Here is a 24,079-nt window from a genome sequence, read left to right as displayed (position 1 = left end):
CTTCAAAAGATGGGATGACAATGCAGTATTTCTGTTAAGTCACAGAGCAATATGAACATCACGCAGTACTGTAACATAGGCACTTGTGTACATGAAGAGTACACAAGAGTATCTGGAACAGGGCAATCTAAATTACACCCTTGATCTTCTTTCCTCTTAATGTTTATGGTACTTCAGTGATTTTAGTGCATTAAAGTCACAGCTTCTAAAAAGCAAAATATACATTTCTAGTATATTAGTATCTTAAGTACTAAATATCTAAGTACCATACCTTAGTTTAGTGCATTTTTATCACTTACAACTTTACATCAAAACAAAATCCCACAAGTGCTGCAATGGATGGAATTAGAATGTGTAGAGAAAGCTTCACAGAAGAAGTGCCAGCAAGCATTACGCTAGAGGTACATGAGTTTATCATCTTGCAAATGACCTTACACTGTAGGGAGGGAATGAAAGAAGGGTCACAGTGGCAACAACTGCCTTTTTTCCTACTCCATTTCTCTTTGTCTGGATAGACATAAATAAAAGACAATAATAGTAAAAGCCACAGGGACTTAGTAAGATTTAAAAAAAATAACTTAGTTGGGGTTACTTGAGTGGAATTTGAATTAAAAAAATATATGCTACTTTCAAATATAATTACAGAAAGGAAGTATGAATTGACAAGAAGGATTACAAAAAGTTCTACATATCTATGAAGCAGATTAGAAAAGGAACTGTTGTTTTCATAGTCTAGTTGATAAAGGTGATTGTTTTTTTCTTTCCTATGACAGTTATTATCTTTCTGCCCATTTATTTAATCACTGGTGGGTGCACTTGTCTAGTGCTGCAATGGGCACCTGCAAGATGTGAAGGCCTGGCAGCCAGTGCAGGAGGCTCTCTGTTTGCTGAAGAGCAGGACTGCAGGGTGCTGTGCCAGAAGAACTGGCAAGGCCAGTCCTGGGCAACCTGCTCTAGATGACTCTGAGGGTTTGGACCAGGTGTCCTCCAGAGGTCCCTTCCAACCTCAACCATTCTGCAAAAGACCAACCTGCAGGGTTGGGCAGTGGCTCACAAGATTTTTAATCAAGATTTTTTAATTTTTTCCTTAAAAAGTCTTTAAATGACTTGTACTGTGCAAAAAAAATTAGTATGATTCATTTTTTTATACTTTTGATACTGAAAGGCAAGCAGTGGATTCTATGGAAATGTGTTTTCTCTGAATATAATGAACTGAAGTATGTCTCAGTCCCTTACAGTGCTCCACAGTGAGATGTTCTGCCAGAAAGCAAAAATACATCAGTTACAAGAGTGTCATTTGTTTGTTGAAGATACTTCTTCCACAGAAGGGTAATGAATATGGCCTATAACTAAATAAGAATTTCTCACAAAATATAATTGACCAAAACCAATTGCCAACTGTATCCTATCCAGTGCAGACTATTTTTTATTTGGCTAAGAATTTAGGAATATTTTTAGAAGTACACTGAAGCTTCTGCTTCCCAACTCAAGTTTTGAATCTTGTAGATATCTGATTTGATTTTTGTTACATTGATGAATTTATTTCTTAGGATTCTGATGGATTTTTTTTTCTTTATTAAGCTTTTACAATGAACCTAATAATTACCTACTGATAAGTGTTTGTTCATATCATACTTTATAGTTTCAAAGTGCTGTTCAGTAACTGTTTATGAACAGTTAAAAAAAATCCTGTAAAACAGAGGCTGGCAAGTGGTTTATGAAACAAGCAGAAATTAACAGACATCAAATTGGTGCAAAGTACAGTGGCTGATGCTTTAACATATCTGAGGATACGGAGAGAACTTCAGGTTATAAAAATTGTTCCGGACAGGATGTGTTGGGTGCAATTCCCAATGTCAAGGCAATCCTATTTGCTTTTAGCTTTTGTAGGTTCCATGTCTATGTCCAGGTCTGACAGAGCACAGTAGAAGAGCAGCTGAATGTATCTGGTTGTTGTAACTGCAATACAGAGCAAAAATGTGTAGCTGAGACAAAGTTACATCTTTGACTAATGTACGGACTTTTGAGGCATTCGAAAGCACTATGCAAAATTATTAGGAGAATATATTAGGAGAATATAATGAATAGGTAGAGGGAAAAAGAAATCAGTAATTAAAAATAAAGTCTCTCTTAATCAGCATTTTCATTTAATTGCCAGATTGACATCTGATGTCAAACTGAATAAAACATTAAACTTCTGATTTCCAAGATTTCCTGAACTTGAGAAGTAGAAACTAGCCTTCAGGCCAATCATTCATTACTTCATAATTTAGGAAAACATATGGGCTCCTCTGACTCTGATATCCCACTTCCCAATCAGGAAGTGAAGCAGTGGTCTTCTGGTATTTCTTCCTTGCAAGATACTAAACTGCATGCATGTACAGGTACGTGTGTCTTTGTTTTCAGGGCCGTGTGATGAAGCAAATGATGTGATATGCTGTATGCAGCATAGGTATACATCATAGGGGAAGAAGAATGTAAGAGAAGTTATACTTCTGATCAAGCATTCGAAACACTAGCACCTATTCAAAACACTAGAAAAGATAGTATATTACTTACCAGAGAGCCACTGTAGCCATTTAGGTCTTTTTTCAACTGGCAGATAGACTCCTAAATAATATGCAGGAATGCCTGAGAGGGCAATACCAATGCCAATAAGGGAATTGATCGTGTCACTGTAGAGAGGAACTATGACCAGGAAAAGGGAACATAAACAGTATATGATAGGGAAGAAGAGATTAAGCTGTGGAGAAAAAACCAAACATTTATTAAAAGAAGCGGTGTGTGTCAAACTTTGTAGATTAAAATGAGACAGGTCAATAATAAAAACATAATTATTGACTATATGACTAGTAAGTACTGTGTATTGTCTGTTGAATGGCTACAGGCAGTATCCTTATCGTAGGTAGCTTCAGTTTATGCTGCTGAGAGCGTCTTTGGTACATTTGTGACAATCTGATGACCATTTTGTAGTTTTAAGACCTGCACAAGCTCAGTTCCTTTCCACACTGGTAAGAGACCAATCTGAAAGAGCTACTTTAAAACTGAACAGTAATGGGTAGTTTTCCTTGTAACTTCAATTGCAAATTTTTAATTGCAGCTTTGATGGGGATCCATCTCAGCTAAACTTTCTATTATCCTGATTCTACAAAACCAAATGGATGATTTACAACCATTTGGGAAGGGCACTTAGCAAGTCTATATCACAGCTAATGGAAGTTGCAATAACTTATGAATGGATTTATCTTTTACTTTTCACTGGCTGTAGTCATGAGACTTCTAAAGAATTCAGGAGATGGTATTTGAGCACTGGAATTTTTACTGGCATAAGTATTTATTTTACTTATAAAAAGTTATAACTGTAAAGTGATGAAAACCAATGGCTATGATTAAAAAAAAAAAGCATATGCAAACTTGTGATATTGACTAAGCTGGCAAATGCTGCTGGGAATTAAATAGTTATTATCTATTACCTACTTTGCTTTAGGAAAGTCAATACCAAAACTGTCCATAATTCAAAATTTTGCCTTCATCTTCTTATATCTTGTACAAAAGTTTGAAAGTGAAGTGTGAGAATACTTCAGGAATATTTGATTTGTGTAAGCTTTCCTAGCAGTAGGTGCTAAGCATACTTTAGCCTTTCTATTCAGGATGTTACAATTAAACAGGAAAAAAAAAAAAAAAAAGGTGCTGGTAAAGATGGTGCAGGAATATAGGGTAACAAGGAAGAAATATCTAGAAAAGCTTCAAAAGATATGATGCTAATTTGGATTTCTCATAATTTTGCTGCATCTCTGCAGAGCTAGGACACAGGCCATAGAGTCAAGGGAGCACAGTCAAACAAGAGTGTGTAGCTTTCAGTGCCTAAGAAAAGCTCTGGGCTTCCTTTCCTGCATCCTGGACAGTCACTGGATTAAACCTAGAAATGAACTGTAGGTGTGCCTCATTTCTCTGCTGCCTCCTTCACCTTGCTATAGTCAGATGCCCTTCTTCTGTCAGTTTTAAGCTTGCATTTCACTGCATATGACCACTGTGCATGAGAAAGGCTGAATGTCTGTATTTTATTATTCAAGCTTTTGAAATTCTACATGAGGAGAATTTGAGCATTTATTGTTTTTGGAGAGATTCTTGATGAACTTCTTATGCTAAGTTTGACCAGAGTGAATCTCCCTGGAGTCCCCATCACATACTGGAGTCCTCTGTGAACAAAACTAAAAGGACTAAGAACTGACTGTGAACCCCAGGGATTTATTTATTCAGGTGAAAGAAAAAAAAAAAAAAAAAAAAGAGAAACTTAAATTTTAATGAAAGGAAAAGGAAATTGAAAGTATCATTTCAAGCACACAGCAAGAGTACTTGTTCTTGTGGAAACTGAAACAGGTTTTGCCCCTTCATTTCTTACCTTCTATGTTAACAGGATTCCTATGGCTGAAATGATTAGCCTGTAGCACAACTGGTAATGTTATGATTTTGGGATTATGTGTAACATAAACCTGTATACGAGCTGGCTGTTACAGCTTATTTCCTCTCACTTACTTTAATAGGCCGTGGTCTACGTGGCTGAGTATATCTCAAATATATTAGTCCTGCAATAGACAGGCCCACGAAGAGCCAGTAATTGAAGCAGTAGTAATTAATGAGGAGGAAAACATCTTCCACAAGGAGATAAAGCAAAGTCATTAAACCCTAGAGATAAAAAAGAAAGGCATTTTAATGGGAAAATAAATAAAAATTGTATTAAGAAGAAAACAGGTAGTAAAGTTATAAAAAGGCCTGTTTCAAACATATTTGGCTGGAAATCAGGTCCTTGCGGGAAGGATATAATTAAAACTAAGAAATCTGCAAGGCGCTGTGTGAAATCTGCTGGTATCTCTTCCTCAAATGCAGCAGTGACAGCTCCAGGCCTGGCTGAAGAGGTCCTGCCTTTGTAAATCTGCATTTCAGCATCACAGAAAACCATCCTAAAAAGGACAGATGAACAGCCCAACCTTGGATGGGCCAACTGCTCTGATCAGCTTTAGTTTGAAACCTCGCATTTAATTTTGTTTCTCTTTTGGAGGTGCTCACAATCCACTCATTGAGAACATTAAAAGCTGTGTCACACAGGTGTGCTATATACTCTGCATGAAAGGGGTAAAATGAGATCTCAAATACCAGTAATTTAATGACTGCTTTAACAAACATGAGAAATAGAAGTATGCAGTCTTCTTTTGATGAGCAGAAAACATCCACCAGGAAAAAGGAGGACTGTTGTATTAAGGGAGTATCCATAACGAGGCAGTCACCTCCTTCTTCCCACTTTCTTTGCTTGTGTGTCTCCTCTTCTTTATTTCAATCTATTAGATTTATGGATTATTCATTAAGATCATTTGCATGAAGACTGTATGTTATGCTCCCTTGCTTTTGTGTCACAGGATTTATTTGTATTGTGAGAGCAGAAGAGTAATAACAAGTATAGGCATCCAACATTACGAATTTAAACTTAAATGCTTGAACAGTCATGTTATAACTAAAGCCCTGGAAAATTGGCCTTCAGGAGGGCTGGAGAGCTCTTCCTGTCATACTCTTCTCCACTGGACACTGAAAACACATATAAAGATTTAACTCCTGTCTATGTGTTGCATGGCCATTTTCTAAGCTTCTGTTTCTCATTCTGACTACTTTTACAATCAGAGAGCACATAATAGAATCAGGCCGTTCTTTTCCCACTGAAGAAAAAAACCACCAGATAAAATGAGTTTTAGAAATCCTGGCCACTCGAGGAAGATGCCGTCAGTGCAGGAAAACTGGGGAGCAGTGTACAGTAGGGAGATGTAACACCCCCTGTGTCTTTATCCCCAGCTAATCATGCCAGGCATGGCGCTGGGCTTTTACTTACATTAAAGAGAAGAGCAGGGACTGGTGTGAAATTCTTCATATGAATCAAGCTCAGACTGTCAGGGAGGTGTCCTTCTCTGGCTCCAACATAGAAAAGCCTACAAAAGAACCCAACAAAAAAAGTCCCCTCTAACAACCAGTTAGCCAAGGAATGTCTCACTGCTTTCTGACAAAGACAGAATTAATTAGTGTATCAGTGTATTGTAAATGCTGCTCTCTTCTCCAGTGCCTGTAGTTTATATCATAATTGTCCTTGAATGAACAATTTAACATGCAGAAATTAACAGTGTTCCTTTTACAGCGTGGTAGTGAAGAATGCAGATTAATGACAAATGATTCCTTTTTTACTACTTCAAATAAGTCATATATTTCATACCTAGATGCTGCAATTATTGATGAGTTTAACCCACTGTAGCAAGACATGGCCACAGCTATAGGAATTATCCACTTAGCATAACTAAGCGTTTCAGCACCAAACGTCTGTAATGCAAGAAAGAAAACAACAGTGAGGCCATTACATTAAACATATGGACAATTCTGGGAAACTCTCATGAGAACACCCCAGCCCGATTCTAGTGCCATAGCCACTGCTTTCCTCTGACACTAGTAATGACTTGGGAAACCAGAAATTGTTAAAAAAAAATAAAATAAAATAAAAATAAAAATAGAAATAGAAATAAAAATAAAAATAAAAATAAAATAAATTAAAAAAAATGACAGACGCATTAAAAAAATTAAAAAATTAAGCTGAAATCAAATCAATGAAATAATAGATGGAAATTTATTTTTAATAATGTATTCTAACAAATCCTGACTATATTAGTCTGTTATTTATGATTGTACTTTTGTAGAACATGTTGAAAGAGTTTTAAAAAAGCATGTCATGCCATATTTTTGTGTTGAAAATATTGCTTCAGACCTACAGTACTAAAAATCACCCACTCTACATTAAAATGACAGAAAAAAACCCCACATAGTTACTAAATCCCAGATTTTCTGTAGCTGTTTCTCTGTCTTGCTCTAATGAAAGCATCTTCTATAGTGAAGTACTGTGAGGTGAAGGATTTACAGATTATAGAAGAAGATTTTACAAGAGCAGAATTACTGGGTATGAACTTTAAATGCACCTTCTAACATAGTGGTACTCTTACACGAAAACAAGGTTTAAAACAGAGCAAACATCTTCAGCACAGAAATATTTCTATTTTTTTGCCAATAAATATGCTCCCTGAGATTCTTCCACAGTAGGAGAATTTAGAAACTACTTCCATGCAGTAACTTTTGGTTTTGTCATTTTATGTAACTTACCACAGCCACTGCATCACTTGTGAGGAGTGCTGACATATCCAGCACTACGTAGTATGCTATATTAGTCAGCAAGTAAATAATAGTCACAATGGGCATGGAAATTGCAATAGAAAGAGGTAAATTCCTGAAAAAGGAAAATGACAAAATTATTTCATGTTCTGCAGATTTAAGTAAAATACTGTCCCTAAATTCAAACACTTGCAAATGGATACATCCATCACTTTTTGTAATCCAAAATTTTGTAATCACAAAATAAAGGTTTATTTAAAGGGTTACAAAATAAAGTTCAGCCACATGTGAAACAATTCCATAAGCAGCTTAGTTGGCTTCTTGTGGCTCTGTCACATGTTTTAGGGCAAAATTGTACATTTTACCTGAACACTTTAAAAATTGCCTTTTACATAAAGCAGTTTAAGAGAGCACTCAATCAACTTTAAATGCATGCTTAGGTGTTTCTTGACTGTAGCATTTTTCCTGATTGATAAACTGTGCATGTCCCAAGACAAGGTGCGCTTGTATCATCTGAGCAGTTGAAGCACACCACTCCCACAGGGTGGACATCCCTACAAAGAGGAGGGGATGGAACATCCAGCACTACTTTGGACTTTTTTATTTCTCGTTTAACTTTTTGCCTTCAGCAAAATGAAACATTTTGTCCATAAATAGTAACACTGAAGACCACAAAATAAAACAGTCATGAATTCAACAGTCTGACTCTTGGTGGCAAAAGCAGTCACGGAAAGTAAAATAATTGTTTTGTCTGACTGAGAAGAAGTAGGGAATTTTAGAAAGCTTAGGAGGACTCACACTTTCAGCAGGGATTTGTTCTTCTCCTTTTAAAAAGTCTGGTCCAAAGTGTAAGGTATAAAACACATATCTGGAGGAAAATTATTAATGTGATACAATTGGTGAGAGAGGAGTTCCTACTTACTAGTTCTTTTGGAAATAAGTGTTTTTGTAGAGAAAATGGTTAGACTAATTTCTAATCAGAAAGCAGCTTGTCCTGCCGTGCCAGGACACTTTCCAGTGCTTTGAATGCAGAATGTGCATTTACCTCTCAGGGTTCTTCATCTCCTCGGTGACGTAATTCAGGGTGTCCCACCCCGCATAGGAAAAGAGGGCTGAGTACAGAGCCAGTGCAATCATTCCCGGGTCTGTTGCTGAGCCCTTAAAGGGAGCTCTGAGATTTTCTGTTTCTCCTGTACAAATGGCAGGTACAATTACCTGTTACATGTCAACAATTAAGACACAGGGCACTGCACGAAATGTCTCATCTCTCCCCCTCAAAATAAAAACTATTTAATCCAGGTTTCATCACTACTCTTAAAAGTTAAAATTTCACTTGACAAATTGTTCCAATTTGATTTCCAATCAGCTATCATCCAGACAGTTACACTGACAGCACATTTTCCCGTGTTTGCTATTTGGACATCACTTGGGAAATCCCAGCAGCTTCCTCATTCCCTGGCACCAATCCCTAGCCTACCAAGAGAGCATGAAGTGCTGAGGGCTATGAGCCAGGGAGACACAGTTGAGAAACCCAATTTCAATTTCTGAATCTGTCACATACTCCATCCTCTCCTATCCATATTGTCACCAAATGGACTGGTGGCCAATGGAGTGAGAAGTTCTCAAGACCCCATCTCACATCTCAATGGGACAGTTGTTCACTAGAATTAAGAGAAGATACAGAAAATATTTCCTTTCTAAATTCTCTAGTTTAGCTCAATCAGTTGAGACAAGAAACTGCAGAAAACTGCAAAACAGAAGAACTGCTCATGAAACTGTGTAGGCCTTCTCTGCAGCCCTTAAAAGAGGAAGAAAGGCTTACTTGAATTTGAAGAAGGAAAGCGAACTATCTAGTGGGTTTAGGTATTAAGGCAAACAGAAACAGACTGAAACCTCTATTAGGGAAGAAAGTAAAGCATTTGCTATGAAATCAAGCAATTTCATCTTGTGGTTACACTAAGAAATACAATGCTGCTGCAAAAGAAATTCAGTCTTTTAAGAACAGTAAATACCAGTCTTTCACATTCATAAAGAAATCATTTTCTTCATACACTGCTAGAATTTGGGAAGGTGAAGGTGCAAGATCAACTCACGCTTAGAGGACATAGATGAAGAAAATTGTAGGAAAAAATAAAAAACAAGGAAAATATCCTACAGGATCAAGAAAAGCTTTCTCACTAGAGAGTGCCTACTCAAAATCAGATACATTCACAGTGTTTTAAAGGAAGTGGCGTATGTCAGCACATCAGGACCATGGCAGGGCTAAAATATGAGAGCTGTTCTTCTCACACAGCTGCTGCATTTAAAACACTGACCTGCTTACAACTTTCTCCAGATGTCTCAATCATTCTTCCTCCCAGCCCTTTCTGTATATTTAATCACTTGGTTCTATTCAGATAAATCAGAGATGAGACCTTTGCCACCAGTAAAAACCCTCAGCACTTTGCATCCATTGCAAGAAGGCTTCCTCTTTGCCTTTGTCCTCCTGACCCAGGTAACAATGTAAATAAACCAACCTTAGGACTGTGTTCATTTGTTCAGATTTGTTTAAATTTGATCAAATCAGTGACAAATGACATACACTGATATGGTTAAACAAAAAAAGCTCCCTTAGAGATTTTATGGTATAAAAACAGTTGATGTATTAGAACTGGAGCCAAGGAAAGGTGAACACCAGAAAACGTGGGAAAGCAAGCTCTCACAGTTGGTTTTACAAATTAGTTTCTAAAGAAAAGAGAAATATAGTTCCTAAACAGAAGAGTGAAATTTTACTGAATAAAGTCACAATGGCTATTTAGGGATTTAATGGCAAATGAAAATTAAAAAGAAAAGAAACCTTAATTATTAAGTGACAGAGCTAGAGTTGGAAAAGCAGCCCTGGAGGAAATTAGTATCTAGCTTTTGGGTATATACAGTTCAGCCTGGTTACTGTTTATAAAAAATGGCTCATCCATCCTGTGATGCCTTACCATGCCACAGTGAATCACAGGAGTGCAGTGTTACAGTGTTGTCTCCTGTTTCTAGCAATTAGCAAGCTCTATCACCACTGCCAGCATGTCTTTCACACAGCTGAAGAGCAAGTTCCTTCTTCCCTGGATTTCTGCTATGCTGTTTAGTCCCAGGAGAAGGTGAAACATCTTGCTTCTTCATGTTGTTAATTGCACCAACATGCTATTAATTTTTACTAGCATGTGCCAGAGACACTGGGACTAACTCTAATCTAGTTATCATCAAACTGATGTTAACAGTTGTTCCCCCTCCTTTTCAACCCAGGCCACTCTATGATTCTATGATTCTATGAATTCAACTGCTATCTCCTATACAGCCTGAGCAATGCAGAACTTGGTGTGTGTTGGTCTGCTGCAGCAAGAACGAAGGAATAATTAAACAACCAGTGCTTAGTAAGCCATAAAATTCCCCTAATCTTCCTGTGACAGATAACTTTTTCAGAAGAAATAGCACTTCATGCACAAGCCTAATGGAGTCCAATCTTCCTGCATGGAATTTGAAATGAATATGCACTTCATCTTTAAGAATGCAAGTAAGTAGAAAATATTCTTACCTTTACCAATTTTGTAAAGGCCAACAGATATCACCACGACAAGGGCCATAAGTTTTGCATATGTGAAAATATCTTGCACACGAGTTCCCCACTTCACATTAACACAATTAATAAACGTTAAGGAACCTGAAGAGAAAAATTACATGCATGGGAGGACCGCTGTATGTTTGACATCACATATTTCAAATATATTCCTCCAGATACCACTCCTCTGCCAAGCAATACAACAGAATCAATTTTCAATATTTCAGGACCACCTAGATATAATCAGATGAATTAAATACCTGATTTACTCTGGAGGATACAATGAAGGCATGAAGAAAACACCAGATTTTGAATTCTAGGATGACTCCTGCTCTTTTAAAATAATCTTTAAAGCTATAAATTTCCTTCGAGTCAACAGTGTCACTTGCAAGTTGTGCACATGCAGGAAATATAATTTCTTTGTATTCTTTGTTTGCATTGAAGTTCTCCTCACCAACTAAAGCCCTTGTCTATATACAGAGTAAGGACAGCTCCTGCGCCAAGGAGTTTGAATGCTCTTTGTAGGACCCTCAAGCACTGAACAGTGTGGGCTATTTCTTCTCTAGTAGTCTTCTGCTCTATTTTTCTGTTTCTCTGATCTGCCTATCATTTGCAGTTTGAAACTACAGTTTCAAAAGAAAGAAAAAGAATTTTGTAACTGCTTAAAATGAAAACCATCTGGTGAGGAAATTAGCATCCAATTGCAGACATTCATAGAACTTCTGTCTTCTTTGTCATGAGCAGCTCTACATATTTGTCTGGGTGCCCTGCCAGCTGTGAAAGTAATTATGCACCTAACTATTTACAGAATCAGGACCTGATTTGTCCCCACTGTTAATATACCAATATTGTGCAATAAGGACAGGACTTTGGTTTTGTTCTGGTATGAAAAAACAGTTCAATAGTATGTATCAGTAAGTGGTAGAATTCTAGCAGTATTTCTTAAAAATGATACAAGTATTGACTGAAATTTTCAATACTGAACATTTATGAGTTACTTGCAATGCTATAAAGGGCTATTTGAAATAGTGCAGATAGTGCACATGTACAGAAAATGAGATGTATTATATGTAGTTAAAGGCTACAGCATTTTGCCATGGGATTCTTGGTAAATACTACTAAATATGTGGATACGTTCTCTGCACTGTGTTGGTGAAGCACCAATTAAATCCATTGCTCCTTAACCTTGTCAAATTTTTCAAGCTACTAGTAAGCTTGCTATCTGACTGCCAAATTGCTTACTACATACCAGTAGTTGCTTACTACAGTTATCATAGTAAACTGTAATTTTCCCAGCAATCTGAGCTGGTACTTAAAGTGCTGGTCATAAACCTGGTCAGAAGCAGCTAATTTTCTGCATGAGAAAGCAGCAGATGCCAGCCACACCTTGTGCATCAATTCATAGAAGTCAGAGGTACCAGAGCACACCACAGATGATTCACATAAGGACTACAGCAAGAATAACTAAAAAACCAAAGTCTTAATGAAAATCAGTAATTGAAGACTGTTTCTCCCAAGCATTAGGACTTCATGAAATGCATCTAGAAAACTAGGGAAATTAATTTTGCTCTAATAAACAACTGCTTCTCTGTGCAAGTGGAAGCTTTCAGCTGATAAAGCCTTTTGGAATAGGGTTTGTTGTTTTTTTTTTACTGGACCACTGGTTGGAGTGGTCATAATAGCCTCCAGTTACATCACTGAGCCCTCTTCAGAAGTGAACTTCCTCTGTAGCATGCTGGCAGGAATCAGAGCTACAGAGAGAACAGCTTTTCAGAATTGTCAGTGTATATTACAATAACTTAAAAATACTCATCCTACTGGAAGATTTTGTTAAGCTATACAATTTGTTTCTAAAAGATCACACTATAGCATAGCCTGAAAGGAACATGACCCATCTTGACAAAATTTTATGGAAAAAATGTTTGAGTGAAGTTCATTTACTAGAGTTATAATGTTTATCCCTGTGTTCAATAAAGTCAATAAAGTCAATAAAGAGGAGTATGTGATTACTACTCAATTTTTCGAGGGACAAAACTCATACTAGAATGAAAGAACCACGGAACATCCCCAGCAGCAAGAGATCTACATCGAGTCCAATCCTGGGCTCCACAAAGGATCACCCAAAATGAAACTTTATGTCTAATAGCATTGTCCAAATACTTCTTGAATTCTGACAGCTTGGGGCTGTGACCACTGTCCTGGCAAGCCTGGGGTCCAACCACCCTTTCAGAGATTACCATTTTCCTAATATCCAACCTGACGCTCCCTGCCGTAACTCCATGCCTTTCCCTTGAGTCCTATCACTGGACACTGTAATTTTAATTTCACGTAAGCTTTCCAATCTTTATTCATTCTACAATATTTGCAAGAAGCAGTGAAGAGGATACAGGCCAAATTTCAACAGCAAACTGGACCCAAGATTCATCAAGATACTTCAATTCAGCAGGCACAGCTTCCCTAAACTGATGGAATTATCCTTTCCCCTCTAATAATCTCAGCCTTAAATAAAATACCTCTGAAAAAAAGCATATGAATTCCTAAGAACATATTCAAGGGAGGAAATAAGTATTTTCACAGCAGGTGAAGGAATAAAAACTTATTTGGGCACCTGCAATCATAGTTATGGATTTCTAATAATCAGAATTTTACTTACAAATGCAAGCAGCTGCAATCAATCTGACTGCATCGTATGGTGGCTCACAATGAGGAAAAATCGGCTGAACAATATAGTTAGCAAATGTGATTGCTATCACTGCCTGAGTTGTTGGTTCAATAATTAGCAAAGAAGACCACAGTCTAATGAAGGCCACAAAGGCACCAAAAGCTTCCAGTATGTAGGCATAACTAGCTCCAGATTTGACAATGGATGTTCCCAACTCAGCATAACATAAAGCTCCAAACAGTGAAAACATTCCGCCAAGAGCCCAGATGATAAGAGAGAGTCCATAGGAAGTACTGTACATTAAAACACCTCTGGGAGATACAAATATCCCAGAGCCAATCATATTTCCCACAATTAAAGAAACTCCATTTAGTAATGTGATTTCTTTTTTCATCTGCATTTTTTCACTTGTGTCTGCCATATCATCCATTTCAGCATTTCCATTCTTAGATTTGGATTTTTTCTTGCAGCATATTTGCCAGGATGTTGGCATCTTCAAATAGTATTACCTGAAAACAAGAGGAGACAACATCTTTTATAAAGCATGTAACATCAAAGAAATAAGTAAGATAATTAGTGTACAAATTGTACAAAGAACGGGAACCACATTGAAGTGGATAATCCTACCTTTCACTCTTACACTCTGTGTACCTTTTTAATAGGTGAATGAGAGATCACTGTCCTTGGTTATCAATCCTGAAATTTTCTTTAGTTATTTCACATTCCTAAAATTGAACCCTGACTTCACTTTTGTTATTTATCTTAAATTGTAAATCCACATTCTGTTGCTAAAGTGATCTTAGGGAAGAAAGAGACTCTCTTCCCCTGGAAACACGCTGTTCCAAGAGATTAAATTATGGCTACAGAGAATAAAAGCATCTTGAATTTTGTGTGAAAGCCACTCACATGCATAAGGATTGTGTTTTAAACACCCTGTTCCTAAAACATTTTCATACAAGGGAGTCCAACAGCAGCACTCGCAGGGCAAGATCCAAGTGCAACAGGAACTGGGAAAAACAATGCAGCTGCGTGATCACACAGATAAATCAACCCTGTGAACACATCACTGCATGAGGCTGAGGTGGCAAGGGGCAGCAAAAGAAAATATAGCAGCCTCAAATGCAGAGATGTCTCTTGACTACACCTATCCTTGGGTCAAGCTTACTCATGCCAATGCCTGCTTAGACAATGACTTTTTTGGTTCCTATCTCAAGAGAAATGCATTTCTCCTTCCTCTCCCTCCATCCACCCACTCCAAAGAGCTTCCAAAGAAAACAAAAAAGATCCTAAGAGCTAAAGCAAAGTTTTTTTTTGTGTTGAACAAAACTTGTCTGCACAATGCTGGCTGAAAACATTTGATCCCAAATGTATGTTGTTAAATTGTGGATTGATGGCTCCCTGAGATGCATCATTTCCTTTGTACAGTATGGCTGTTTTAGAACCTCTGAATAATACATGATGAGGTTTATCACTTTTTTTGGTGCAACTCAGTCTCCCGGTTGATCAAGTAACTAATGAGATCTGAAGTGGATTAAAGATTAAAAGATATCAAGATGTCTTTAAAAATCAAGAGCTTTTTTCATCCAAAAGCACTTCTCTAAACACAGAAGCAGTGAAGGAACACTGGAATAAAGTTAAATATTAGTTTATGCTATAAGTGTTCAAACTTGTCTGATCATCCCACCTTATGCTAACCTTCTCTTCACACATGGGTGACTCCTTTTACTTTTCATTTTGTCCCTTGAAGAATGAAAAATATCATGTTGGTCAATTGGAGGAATTTTGAATATCCAATCCATCAGTCAAGGATCTCCTTTAAAATTTCTAATAAGCACTCCCAGTTTCTTACCACTGACACACATTTTCTGATGGTGTGAAAAGAAATAGGAAAATAAGTCATTTTCCCCGTCACGTTTCTGCTCGCTATGGCTATATGCGATGTGGCAGGAACCCCTTCCATGACTGCAGCTGCTTGAATACCCCCACTGAGACAGCAGCACACAGAATTTCAGCATTTAACTCCCCAGATCAGCTATTTTGGCAGCAGAGTTAGTTTAAAATCAACTTGTGATTTTTGCCCCAGATCTAGGGTTGTTTGTTTTTTTTTCCCCCTCCTTTTTCTTTCAGATAATTCAGAGCCAAAATGCACAAATGGGAATAAGAATTTAAAGTGCAGTTATTCCTTAGATGATACGAGCACGGAGCTATGCAAATAGATGATCAAAACCAGAGGCTATCTGCTTCCCTGAAATGAAATCTCATTGATAAATGAGATCAAATCATTTTCCAGTAAAGCAGTACACAGTGCAATTGATAAACTGTTGCTAGTGCATGTAACTTGCAAACATGATATAAAACCTGAACTTTGATGTTCAGTTTAATATTATTTTTATGTTTTGTTAAACATTAATTTTTTTTGTAACAATGTGTTGCATATTTGTTAGCAAAAGAGTATTTCAGATCCCTGAAAATGTGTAACCAAAGCTGTAGAGAAATATTTCTTTCATAAATAAGTGATTGTGCATAAAAACACTTTGAAAGACAATACATTAGATGAAGAAAGAGTTCAAACTTCTGTTCTTTAAGAAATGCCATATCAACTAAACTTTTAACCAGACACTAAATTAATACCCATAAATGGGTACAGTCTTGAGAGTCGAAGGATAAGAGATTTAATTTCCATAATTAACTAGGTGTAAATCTACTGTCCTCCCAATTTATATTAGCTGAAGTTCTGCAAGAAAGTAACTTCCAGAGAACAAAAACTTGTAGGCAACTTTGCTCTTGCCATCCTCTGTCTCAGTACTCCTGATAGCTTTGATAGAGCACTGCTCTTATTCAGTGTGGTTACAATCAAGTTATTATTTTTTTCTTTATTCAACACTACGTCTTCCTTAAATAAAGTTTTACTGAGGTCTCATCAGTTTTCATCAAAGCCTTCACAATATTAAGAAAATTGGAAAAACCAGGAGACTATCTTCTGTCGCAACTTCCTGTATAATGGCAATCTGCTGTTACAAAGAATTTACTGCTGTTACAGCCCAGATAAAGATAAAAGCATTTTGAGGAGATGCAGTGGTCTACTACCATGCTCTAATACTTTCCCTTATTTATACCTCATCATTTTGTTCCTACCAACCCTGACCCACAGTCTTATTTTCTGCCCTGTCATACTGTAACATCACTTCACCCTTGTGTGTCACATTCTCTTCATCCTACCTATCCATCCTGGGACCATCATCACTGCTTCTGCCTTTGAACTGTTGCACAGAAAAGCTTAAGCTAAGAAGACTCACTGGTCAAGCATGACTGGTTCATTGTCACTTGGGCATCCCTGTAGCTCACATTTCAAGGGTATACACAACCCAAGATAAAGCCACTACAAGCTAATGTTTGTGAGGTCTTTCATACTAGGGACGAACATCACAGGTATAACAAGCTGAATTCTTACAATGAATGGCCAATTGTAGTTGGAAAATTGTTATAATAGGCAACAAAGCTTTACAGTAAATCTTTTAGGAGACAGGGAATCAGAATGGCTTCCTGAGATTAGAATGAATGTACACAGTAATTGGAAAAGGCAGGTTCTTTGTATTCCACCATTCCACTTTAGCATGGTCTAATTTGTAAAGGCTAACCTTGTTGAAATAATAAACCTTATGACATCAAAGTGATATTTCATCTCTGAAATAGATATTTCAATTATTCCTGCATTTGAAGAGCAGTACATAAAAGCTTTCTGGCACGAGGGGAAGCCCTGGCTGGATGGGCTCCCACAGACTCTAAAAGAAAGGTCTGCTTCCCTCTGCAAAAGCTTTTCAGACAGGTATCAACACGCTGGTGTACCAGCACACAAAATGAAAAAGTTTCCAACAGTCTCCTGTGCCTTGTGTTGGCAAACAGTCTATACTGTGTAACTCCAGAATCCTACATTCATACAGGTCCCATTCTTTCTCAGGGGCTTCCTCAACGAACTGAAGAAAATTTTCTTCTTGGAGAAAAAGCAGAAGGCCTTGAGAACATAGATAGGCATAATGACCCTGAATTATTTGCAGTGTTGTTTTTGCATCCCAGCTGTACGGACAGAATCATAGAACTCCAGGATGGCTGAGGTTGGCAGAGACCTCTGGAGCAATCTGCTCCAGTAGAGGCACCCAGAGCGGTAAATCAGGACAATGTCCAAGAGGCTTTGGAAAGATATGCAAAGAGAAGATTCCACATCCTCTCTGAAAAAAAAGTAGCACAAAGTCCTCTCTGTATAATAGGAAGAGAAAGGGACTTGTAAATGGGCAGCTGAGAAGGAAGGAAGGAAACCACCACTGTATACAGATAATTCTCAAAAGATGATTACTGTTATGGTTTTCTTTGTGTGTTTTTTTCTTTTTTTTTTTTCTTTTTTTCTTTTTTTCTGAAGCCACCACCAGAAGTCATATGTTAAAGTAAAAAGAACATCTTGCTAATAGTTGAAAACCAAAGCTGAATCAAAGACAGTTCTTCCATAAATTAGTGCAGGGCTAGTGTGTCACGGCAGGGTTTTCTCAAACAGTTCCCATCTTTCAGGAATCTTCAGTCTAATGAATAATTGCTTCCTTCTTGAGAAAGTAATTAACCTTCGCCGAATGATTAAGCAATACTAGGTCTGGGGTTACAGAAACTTGATGTCTTAAAAACTGCTCACAGAGACTTCCCACGGGAATAAACTGCATCTATCCTAGGCTGCTTTGAAACTCCAACCTTTTAGTTCAAGAAATAGTAAATAACTATTTTGTAACTCAGAGGATCTCTCTGGTACCAAACGTAGCTCCTTCCAACAGACTATCTTGTTAATTAAGGGCATTTAGAACGTCACATCCTTTATGTTATTTCAAACAATTCAATGTTGTTTAAATTACGTTGATTGTTGTCTCCTGCCAAATCATTTCTTAACGACAGAAGTCAGCAATGACATCAACAAACAGCAAATTCAAACCAGACAATATTAAAAAGGTTTTCTAAATGCCATCAGTTAGAAAATGATGTTATACATGCCACTTACAACACTTTAAAACAAAGGCTAGAATATTCTGTTTGCATTAGAAGCCAATATATGTGTATAAAGTCATTTTAAAAATTGTGAGAAATCTCAGTATCTTCTTCAAGAACACTCTGGCTATATTTTTTTCCTGTGTGTAGTACATAAAAAAAATAACATAAAAGCAGTAACCAACAATGATATCTCTTTATATTAATACTTGCTGGAGAATGCAATCAGATTTCAACAGTTTTCAACATGGCAAAAGCATGTAAATTAAACTTCAAAATAATGTTGCTGAGCACAGGTTTCAAGAGATCTTAAAGGGAGCATTCAAGGGAAATAATACTGTTAAACATTTCCATAATGAGAGGAGGTCAAGCAAACAAAACAGGATTATGCTTTAGGAAGGCATAGCATAAAAAAAAAAAATTTGAAAAAAAATGAATCAATTTGTTCTCCTCTAAAGAAAATATCCCACTCAATAGCTTTGCTTTTGGTTTTTAAATTTTATGCTTATAAAAATGTTGTGATGAATTAATGCTTAAAATGCTCCATTCACAGTCCTGTGGTCAGAGGCTGGTTTTCTCGTTCCATCCCCTGTTCTCTGCCCCCACCCCAAATCAAGTCATGGGGGATATTTCAGAAGGAAACTACTCTAGTCCAAATCTAAGGCATGAAAAAGACCAAATAGCAGCTTACCAGAGAGTAGGTGATACGCTTTCTTCCTTTAGCAGAGAGGTTATTGTAGCTGAATAGTGACTAACTGCTGTTTCAAAATAGACACACAGAACGGTGTATGATACGAATAACCTCTCGCTCTTGGATTAGTCTTTTTAGCTGCTATATTTATTACAGTATTACATGAATACTAAAATCAACGAGAGCTCTCAAGAAGGAAGATCAGACTCTCTTGGAATGCTGCTTCTTCAAACAACACCAACTGAGGTCATTAGCAAGCAGAAGCAGACAGCTTACTTACCAGCTGCTCTCTATTCCTTAGAAAGTTGTGGCAGGAATAAGACGAAAGGAAGGTTAAAAACAAACAAACAAAAAACCAGAAAAACCTCTACATTGAAGATGAGATCACTTTTTCAGAGAGTAACAAGTGAAAGCTGTCTAACTCTTTGTTAACTTAAAAAGGCATGATGAGACATGTTACTAACACTGCACAAAGAATATATTTATTCCTGTGGCTGGATTTGGCAAAGCAGAAAGATTTTCAGAGGGAAGGTATTATTTCCTATAATTGTTAATTGTTAGTTGTTAATCTGTGGACTTCTCTATATTTTCTATTACTCTATTCATTATAGAATAATTATCAACTCAGTTTTCTTAACCATGATTATATATCTTTGGCCTTTCTAATAATTTCTGACATAATGCATCATACACAAAAGAGGCTGACCTGGTGTTAAGATCTGATTTTAATTAAGCATGCTTTTAAAAAAAGATAAAATACTAAGCAAAGAATGAAACAACTTACTCAATGTATTCACCTGCGTCTTCTGAAACAATATATTGTCCTCTCTTTGAAGTACTTTGGACAAAGATCAGTATGACGTACAGCACAATATCTACCAAAACAAGTAAACATTTAGAAAATAAACAATTCTGGACAGATGAAGAAGTTAATAAATGCAAGAGCACTAACCTGGAATTTCTGTTTCCCCATGAACTACAAGACCAGTAGAAAGGCATAAATTTGCCGAGTGCCAAAGGGCATTTAGGAGGAACTGATGCAGCACGTTTACAATCTTCAGTTCAGGACTGAGTTGAAGCACCACGTAACAGGACTTAATTAGAATCCAGATGGGAAATAACTGCATTCAAACACAGATATTCCTCCAGTAGCCTCACTATTCCAACTGGAAAACAAGCAGGAGCGTTGCATCGTGTTGCGTGTTCCATTCCGTAAGCCACAGAGACCCAAAGGAAAAATACAAACATCTCAAACCTTTCAATCGTAGTCAGTGCTCCTCCCATTTCTTCCTTTTAAAGTAACATCTTGTAAAAACATGCTTTCCGTGATAGATTGAGACAGGTCCGCTGTTAATGTTTACATAGAAACGGCTGTGTTGTTGTTGGTTATTTATTAAAGTATTATGAATAAAAAGCCTCCAAGCTATTTTATTTTAATCTATGAAGAACAGTTATTTATCCATGAAAGCTCTTTCAGTTTGAGTGGAATGACTGCTTAATTTCAGATGCCTGCAAGTTTGTGGTTACGTTCATCCTAATGTACCAAGAAACATTTTGGCAACAGATATTTCGCAGGCATGTTATACTCTGCTGGAAGAGACCATCTGAGTATCACATTCTTTACTCAGGGCCTCTAACATCTTAAGTTTTTTTGCTCCCGCCAGAGCAGTATTAACAGACGATAGCTAGAAAGCAAGTCTGCAATCCTATTTTCAAGAATGCATACTTACTTTCGCTCTGAATTCTAAGTTTGAATTTACCATGTTTCTTAGTTTAGGCAATGAACTGGTTTTTTTCTGTGCTACTGTCAGTCAGGCATTTGCCTCCTCTTGTCTTCAGTCCTTTGCTTTTGTTCTGTACTGGAACATAAAGCATTTTCTTTATTAATGCTTTCCAATTATTACTGCTCCGGCCCTGCTGATTATGTTGTATTTAACATTTCCCCCAAATTTACAGTAACAGAACAGGAATCAGCATTGAGCAGTAATAAAGCACGCAGCCTACATTAAAAAAAAAAAAAAATCCTAAACATTTCTTCTGTGGACACAAATTCTAGTTCTTTTGAAAAGGAGGGTTATTCTTATCCTACATTTTTTAAGGAAATGGAATGGATAATGTAAAATAGTGAATAAGTCTTATTCTATAATGTTTTTCTCATTAATTTTTGTAGCCTTGCAGTCTATGACTAGTCCTTCTGCAGTGAGGATTCTTTCCTGTGCCAACTTAGTGCTGAATATTGCCACACAAATACACATTTACTTAGAGAACAATGGAGGGAAGTGCACTTGCCTGAAAAGGTTGCGATATCCCTTTGGTTTCTTGCTTACTTGCTTTGCATTGGAAACAAGAGTACTCCAATTATTTCTACAGACCTTTTCATTTATACCATTGCTCTGATGTAACTAACAGTATAGCTTCACCACTGCCAACCCCTCTACTTTCTCCTATTCCCTGCCTCCATCCCCTTCCCCCTTCCATCAAGCATCTTACTGCATTAGTTGGCACAGGCTTTGTCTACAACTGGAACACTTATAACTAACCCTGATTGAAAAAGTGCCACTGAATGCAGACTCTTACAACTAATGCCAGTTGAAATGGCAAACAAAGGTTAGTGTTTGTGCTGACTGATCAAAATCAAAACTTTATGTGTTAACAAAGCTCATACAGGATATAGTGTAGCACACAGTGCACATCAAGATATCCCCCTCAACCATGTTAATGCAAGGTGTAGGAGAAAAAAATGAAGTTCAGTGAACTCTGTGGCTGGTCAGCATGTCAATTGGGCAGCAACACATGCAGGACCGCTGGACTTGCTCCACATTTTATGGACATATCTGTTTAGATTTGCACAAGTACAGACTATTCATGAAAGGTTCTTTTTGAAATGTAGCAACGTGTCATGAAGATCAGATGGTGTCCAGATGCTGCAAATGACGTATATATAAGAGAGTAGAGTGTTTATAGAAAAGAGAGTGAAAAATAACCAGACTGTATATTAGGTAAAAGGTTCTTTGGAAGAGGATGGTGGGCATGGAACAGGCTCCCCAGGGCAGTCAGTGATCATGGCCCCACGCTGCAAAATTTTGAGAAGTATCTGGACAATGCTGTCAGACACAGGGTTTGAATTTTGGCTGGTCCTGTGTGGAGCCAGGAGTTTGACTCAATGATCCTTGTGGGTCACTTCCAACTCAGGATATTCTATGAGTATGATGACATCAGATATTCATCAGAGTGAAAATTAATAAATGAATGCAGTAAGTTACAATAGGCACTAAAACGGTTTATGAGATCTAATGATAGCAAGTGCAAAAAGTTTGTCCTAGGTTACTACTTCGGCAACGTACATGTCATAAGGCTGTCAACAAGCTATTACAGCTCAGCAGAAAGCTATTATTGTCAACAAGAACAGTGTTCTGAAACATCAACACCATTCTTCCTTGCAATGAGAAAGCTGAAAAATCTATTTGGAACTGCCAATGAAGAGGTAAGGAATGCACAGAACACCGTCGTGTATTGGCACAGTTGTGGGGTGAGATGAAAGAAGATGTCCTTGCAAAATAAGATTTGTGCAGAACAACTGATTAAACAAACTTATTTGCAGGTATGTGGCTGGAGATGCTAGCTTAGCACTTGTGTGTAAATCCTGTTTGCATGACAGCACAAAGATTGATGGACTTTGTCAAAAAGGATACAAAGACAGCTCTAGTTGAGCAAAAAAACAAAGTCTGAATCCAAATTACAAAGTATGTATAAACAAAGGAAATAAAGGGGTTGGGGGGAGGGGGACATGTTTGAGGTGTGCTGAGAAGAATGTGAACCTGAGGTACTCAGATACCTTAGCCAATGGAGAAAGGGTTCACAAGAGTCAGGGTAAAGGCATAAAAAAGGGGCTGTGTCTCCCAATACTTTGAAAGCCTCTACAGGGGGAATAACTCTTGTAGACTCTCCCTTTATTTGAATAAAGAAAGCTAAAAACTTCTCTCTTTTGGGAATAATTAAGCAAGTCTATAGGTGGAAAAATTTTCCCAGCAGGGGAATAAAAGCAGCTAGATTTTCAGATGGCAAACTTTCTGAGAACTTGCAACTACTTCACATGCAGTCCGGGGCCCACTGAGCACGATTATAGCAGACACACCAGATTTGAACTTCCTGATGAAGCTGTGAACGATGTGACTCTGCCTGGCTCTTGGGCTGGCTCTGGACTTGTTGCCAAAGTCAAACTCAGTGCTGTGTTCCAGCCACACAGAAATTCTGTTCCTCTTTCATGTTACTGGAATTAACAAAACTGTCAGAGGCAGGCTCCGATGTATTAAGTCAATTGTCTGACATCTCTACACACCCTTCATGCAGCCTGCAGAGCTCAGGCACGCAGCCTCCAGAGCTCAGGCACGCAGCCTCCACCTCCCTTTCTCCAACCCCCAAACTTTCTCCTTAATCTATTCTCTGTATCCCATCATGTCCCAGGTGTGGCTACTTTTGCCTCACTCTCGAAGGAATCATCGCATCCCTGATGTGTTGGAGAGGACAGGCTCACATATCCAGCTTCTTCATGGAGAGCAGCTCAGTGTCCAAGGAAAAGTTGAAGGGGACAGTGTCACAGAATAGCCAATTTGGAAGGGACACACTAGACCCTCAATCTAGCCATTGAGGGCTTCCTTGGAGTGCTGGGCTTCGGCTAGAACAACACTTACGTAGGTGCACATATAATGCACCACATTGATGGCACCTAGAATGGCTTTGGGACCTGTCCCCTCCACTCTGCAGTTCCATATGATCCCTGGGGATCAGCAGCTTATCCAGCTGACAGAAAAGGTGCACCAGGCACCTGAAAAGGCTGCAAAGCATGTCAGAGACTAGGAATTGCAAAAGTGCAGCAGTAAGAAGAATCAACAACATGAATCACAGATTCAGGACAGAGCCTGCC

General features: G+C 37.7%; 1 protein-coding gene across 5 annotated transcripts; it reads right to left on the bottom strand.

The window, feature by feature from the left end:
* Positions 1–780: 780 nt before the first annotated feature.
* Positions 781–23,497, bottom strand: LOC128090776 (Y+L amino acid transporter 2-like). 5 transcript variants are annotated; one of them, XM_052703366.1, is made up of 11 exons: positions 20,108–20,153; positions 19,940–20,030; positions 13,434–13,951; positions 10,757–10,882; positions 8,240–8,384; positions 7,186–7,309; positions 6,254–6,357; positions 5,879–5,975; positions 4,537–4,686; positions 2,560–2,743; positions 781–1,959 (listed from the first exon to the last, which is right to left on the bottom strand). In XM_052703366.1, exons 3-11 carry the CDS (start codon positions 13,933–13,935, stop codon positions 1,868–1,870), a joined length of 1,524 nt encoding a protein of 507 aa, XP_052559326.1. In that variant the 5' UTR covers positions 13,936–13,951; positions 19,940–20,030; positions 20,108–20,153; the 3' UTR covers positions 781–1,867. The 5 variants fall into 5 exon arrangements, with proteins under 5 accessions (XP_052559326.1, XP_052559330.1, XP_052559329.1 ...); XM_052703370.1 differs by lacking the exon at positions 13,434–13,951 and having other exon boundaries at positions 19,953–20,030; positions 20,108–23,497; XM_052703369.1 differs by lacking the exon at positions 19,940–20,030 and having other exon boundaries at positions 20,108–20,202.
* Between the last annotated feature and the right edge of the window lie 582 nt (positions 23,498–24,079).

The sequence above is a fragment of the Tympanuchus pallidicinctus genome, unplaced genomic scaffold (genome assembly GCF_026119805.1).
Source record: "Tympanuchus pallidicinctus isolate F22 unplaced genomic scaffold, pur_lepc_1.0 scaffold5, whole genome shotgun sequence".
In the NCBI taxonomy this organism is placed as follows: Eukaryota; Metazoa; Chordata; class Aves; order Galliformes; family Phasianidae; genus Tympanuchus; species Tympanuchus pallidicinctus.
This window is presented reverse-complemented; position numbering and strand designations above follow the sequence as displayed.